Genomic DNA, 4,798 nt, shown 5'->3' with positions numbered 1-4,798 from the left:
ACTATCTTTACTATATTTTTACCATAAACAATCATTCATTCCATATTGTTAAAAAAAAAAATAAAAATTTATTACTTTTTCATTTTTCTTTACAATTTTGATCAATAAATCAAAATCAAAACAATTCAAATGACTTGCTTAGCTTAATTTTTTTTCCGTTTTACCAGAACCATCCATATGGATAATTCGTTCGGATTAAATGAATTATAAGGGGTGGTTATATCTCATTCATTCTATTCAATGTAAATTTTATTTAAAAAACAGAATTAGCATTATGAAAATTACAAATACAGGATCATATTAATCGTCAAAACATAGCCGAACTTGTTGATCTGGCCAATTGTCATGGTGATGAAAGGTTGATAAATTATTGTATGGACATTCATATGGAATGATCGCGACCACGAACAGACAATGGTGGTAAATCTTTCACAATACGATATTGACCATTTTGGTCACCAGTTTCGATTAGATATTTTTTTCGATGTTGATCAAAATTCAGAATGTTCACGAATAAGTTCATATTCAGGATTTTGATGACGAATAATTGTTTTTTGATTAATATTATTATTATGACTCGATAATGACTCGATAATATATTTGCCGTCAAATCATTAACCAATTACAATGATGATGAGAAAATAATAGGGTGTGGTGACGTCACAAGGGGTTTTTTTCAACCGATATCATCAACATCGATAATGGAAGAAGGTTCCAATTTGATTGATAGTAAAAAAAATGCACTGGGAAAAATGATTTTTGATCACAAAGTTGATGATTGTTGACCATTGTTAAAACCGTTAACAATACCATCAACAATGATCGGTCCAATAATTTAATTATTAATAGATTGTGGTACAAGATTTTATTTTATCGCTAGATTCATCATTTGTATACCATTTTTGTATTATGTTTGCATTATCACTTTCTTATTTATTTTCCTTAATTCTCCTTGATTCATTAAAATTCATTCATTGATTTGGTGTTAGAATCATGAAACAAAAACCTGTAATTATCACGAAATTTTGATTATTTATTGCATTCATCATGGCAAACAATATTTTCAATTTCGGCATAAATATTTTGATGTTGACGAATAAATATCTGGAAAATATCAATTGTAATCTTTGTTTCATTGAATAATATTGATTAGACATTGCTGATAAACCATTGTAGATTAGTTAAAGAGAATCAATTGATTATTATCGTGTAATTGGAAACGAATTGAATCAAATATAAATTTGTTCAATATTTGCAATTGTTGGTGTTATCCCGTGTTTCATATATATATAGTTGAATTTATAATCACTGACTAACAACAACCAACATAGATTACATGGACTGTACAAATTTGTTTATTTCTAAAATTGATAAAAAAAACATTTGATTCATATAAACTGCTCATATCAACTGTCAATAATGATGATGATTTTTTTTTGCAAATGAATTCAATATAATTATTGTCAATTTACATTACATATGTATGATGTATAGCAATATAATCATCTATATCTTTGCAATGTTTTTTCAATGCCAAATTTTATGATATATATCAATAAACAGGATTTGAATTCGTGTAATGATATGTTTTGAACGAATGACAAACAAGATTTTTATATATCGGTATAAATTTAAACTTTTTTTCCAAAACAACATTTATATTCAGTTTAATCATTGTCATCAAATGTAAAAAGCATTTTTTTTCGATATATTTTTCAAATATTTTCTTTAACAAAAAAAAATGTCCGAAGTAAGTGTCTTGTTTATCGAGATTTATTCTTGAATATATTTTTTTTCATATTGATTTTAGCCAATTAAATGTCGTGCTGCAATTCTATATGAAGAAGGTAAACCCATGGTTATTGAAGAGGTCATCATACCTGTACCTGATGATGATCAAGTTCGAATCAAAATGATTTCGGCTGGTATCTGTGCCAGTGATGGTCATTATGTTTGGGGACAGCAAAAAATGAGTGATCTTTTCCATAAATTACCAACAGTTTTGGGTCATGAAGGTGCTGGTATTGTTGAATCGGTTGGCCGAAATGTAACCGATTTAAAACCCGGTGATCATGTGTTGACTACATTCGTACCAAATTGTCAAAAATGTATCCAATGTGACATACCTAATAATAATATGTGTTCAAATTTTGCCTTTAATGTTACTGGATGTCGACCGACAAGAAAATTGGCTAAAAATGGTGATAATATCTATGGTGCTACCGGAACTGGTACATATAGCGAATACATTACAGTTTATCGACCTCAAGTTATCAAGGTTAGAAAATTGGTTGTTTTTTTTATTATAACAATAATTCAATTATTTTTCAACCCTTTTTAGATCAAACAAACAGATAATCTTGCTAATCTTTGTGTTGTTAGCTGTGCTGCTGCAACTGGTTTCTATTCTGCCGTTTACCGAGCAGATATTTTACCTGAATCCACCTGTGGTATTTGGGGTGTCGGTGGTATTGGTTTGAATACGCTGCAAGGATGTAAATATAATAAAGCCAAGAATATCATTGCAATCGATATTAATCCTGATAAACGTGATATTGCAATGCAATTTGGTGCCACTGAATTTATTAACCCAAAAGAATTGGATAAACCATTGGAACAATATCTAATGGAAAAATATGGTGGTCTTAATTATGCATTTGATTGTTTTGGTAGCCAAGTGATTGTTGATCAGGCTGTCAATTCATTAGCAATGTCTGGTACATTCATCATGGTTGGAGTGACAGGAGCTGAAGTCACATTAAAATATCCAGTCATTATGCTGTTGTTTGGCCGTACAATCACGGGTTGTCAACTTGGCGCTAAAAAAGCTTATCTTGCCTATCCTGAAATGGTTGATTTGTATTTGGATAAAAAAATCAAAATTGATGAATTGATAACGAACAAATTTAAATTGGATCAAATCAATGATGCATTTCAAACTTTAAAAGATGGAAAATGTATCCGATCAATAATTGTATTTGATTGATTTATTTATTTTGTATGTCATGTTTGTATGTGTTTTTTGTTTAAATCGATGAAATTAAAAAAATGACAAATAATCGATTAAAAATCAAAATTGTGGTTGGTTTTTTTTCTAAATTTGTCTTATGAAATTCACAATTTTTTTTTGTTTTGATGTAATGGGAGAATTGATGTTTCATGGCCACTATTGAAACGTAACCGTCATTGTCAATCAAATGAATGTGAATGTATCGATTTTCAATTTCAAAGTGAATCTCTTATTTAATTATCATCCATAATAATCACCAGTTTTTTAACAACCAATGTATCGTTTCAAGTACGAAATGTATAAAAAGTGTCATCTTGGCCATTAATCAATCATGTATGTAAATTTCGTCATCAATTGTACCATTCAGAAAAGCAATGCACACATCAAATTGACAAACATTATAATTCAATGTTGCTGCAATCGAAAGCGCCAATCTAATTGTTTCAATTGACACTACAGGATTATACGTCTCAAAATAATCTTCATTTTTACGCTGACTAAACCCACGAGCTACCAATCGTGCTTTATAACGACCATCGTTTTTGATACGGAAAATATTCTTATCAACTGGTCGTGGAACCAACTTCCACGTTTTGTGCTTAATCAAAGCGTCATATTCTTCATCCATAGCTTTCTTCCATTTATCTTTTTCTTCTGATTTTTCAGCTTCTTCAAATGTAGAAGGTTCTACACCAGCCAGCAAACAAAATGAACGCAACGTTTTCAAACGTTCTTCACAAACCGTATATTTGCGATTTGTTGATCCAATCGGAAAAGAAAATTGAATCTTACATGGATAAAATTAAGTCAATTTGGGAGTTCTTTGACTCAAAAATTAAAATTGATAACAATGTGTCACAATGAGTTGCTGATTCAAACTAAACTTTATTAATAATAAATGTTCAATAAAACAATGAAAATACAATACAAAGAAATCATTCATATATGTAGTGATTTAGAAAATATTAATTTTGTTTTATATTAACACAATGCGTGTCGCAACATACCAAAGGTTATGATTAAATTTGATGGCAAAAGAAGGAATTGGTTATCTTTTCGAGAGTTGTTCGTTTACCCCGCTAAAGGGTACCGCTCATGCGCTGTAAAACTTGATCTCATTGCTTGTAACACAACAACATTCAAGAATGTAATTTTTTTTACAAAACCAGATGGCAGCACATTTGCCAAAGAGAGACAAAAAAATATAAATTTTCCAAAATTGATCATCACCAATCATCTTACCGGCCCAACAATTTTATTATTCTTTAAAAACTAGATCGGCAATGGCCAATCCTGAAAATCATCAAATACAATGGAATAAGAAGAAAATGAATTGGTTGGTTAGGTTATGTGGCTTCGGTTCATCAGTGCCTGATGTCAAATTGAATTATTTGTGAAAGACACATGCCCCAAGAAGGGCCTTTTGAGTTAATATCAATTATATAAATTGTTGATTAAAAAATATTTATCAAAAAATTTGAATCAAAATCATCGAAACAAATCTGTTATTTTAAAAGAAAAGTATTTGCTAAAATTAATTAAATGAGACCAAAAGAATTTATGGAAAAAATAAGTTCCGTAATCCGAAATAATTTTGGCTTTCGCTATTTTGGTTCGGAATCAATTGGAAGTATTTCGGAAAATTATCAATTGCAATTCAATTTCCCAAATATTGTATTGCAGAAATCAAAGCTAAATAACCATTTGACATCTATATCAATCACTTACAGAAAAGACATTGATTTTATTGATAATTCAAATGGACAATGAAACGGCATCAAACGAAAT

The 4,798-nt window shown here is 29.6% G+C and overlaps 1 protein-coding gene across 1 annotated transcript; it reads left to right on the top strand.

Annotated features, from left to right (window-relative positions):
• The first annotated feature begins 1,554 nt into the window (after window positions 1-1,554).
• On the top strand, window positions 1,555-3,118 carry LOC142597379 (geraniol dehydrogenase-like). Its single transcript, XM_075729174.1, has 3 exons — window positions 1,555-1,750; window positions 1,811-2,278; window positions 2,342-3,118. Exons 1-3 carry the CDS (start codon window positions 1,742-1,744, stop codon window positions 2,984-2,986), a joined length of 1,122 nt encoding a protein of 373 aa, XP_075585289.1. The 5' UTR covers window positions 1,555-1,741; the 3' UTR covers window positions 2,987-3,118.
• The last annotated feature ends 1,680 nt before the right edge of the window (window positions 3,119-4,798 follow it).

Source organism: Dermatophagoides farinae, chromosome 3 (genome assembly GCF_024713945.1).
Source record: "Dermatophagoides farinae isolate YC_2012a chromosome 3, ASM2471394v1, whole genome shotgun sequence".
In the NCBI taxonomy this organism is placed as follows: Eukaryota; Metazoa; Arthropoda; class Arachnida; order Sarcoptiformes; family Pyroglyphidae; genus Dermatophagoides; species Dermatophagoides farinae.
Note: the sequence above shows the minus strand (reverse complement) of the source record. Positions and strands in the feature narration are given on the sequence as shown.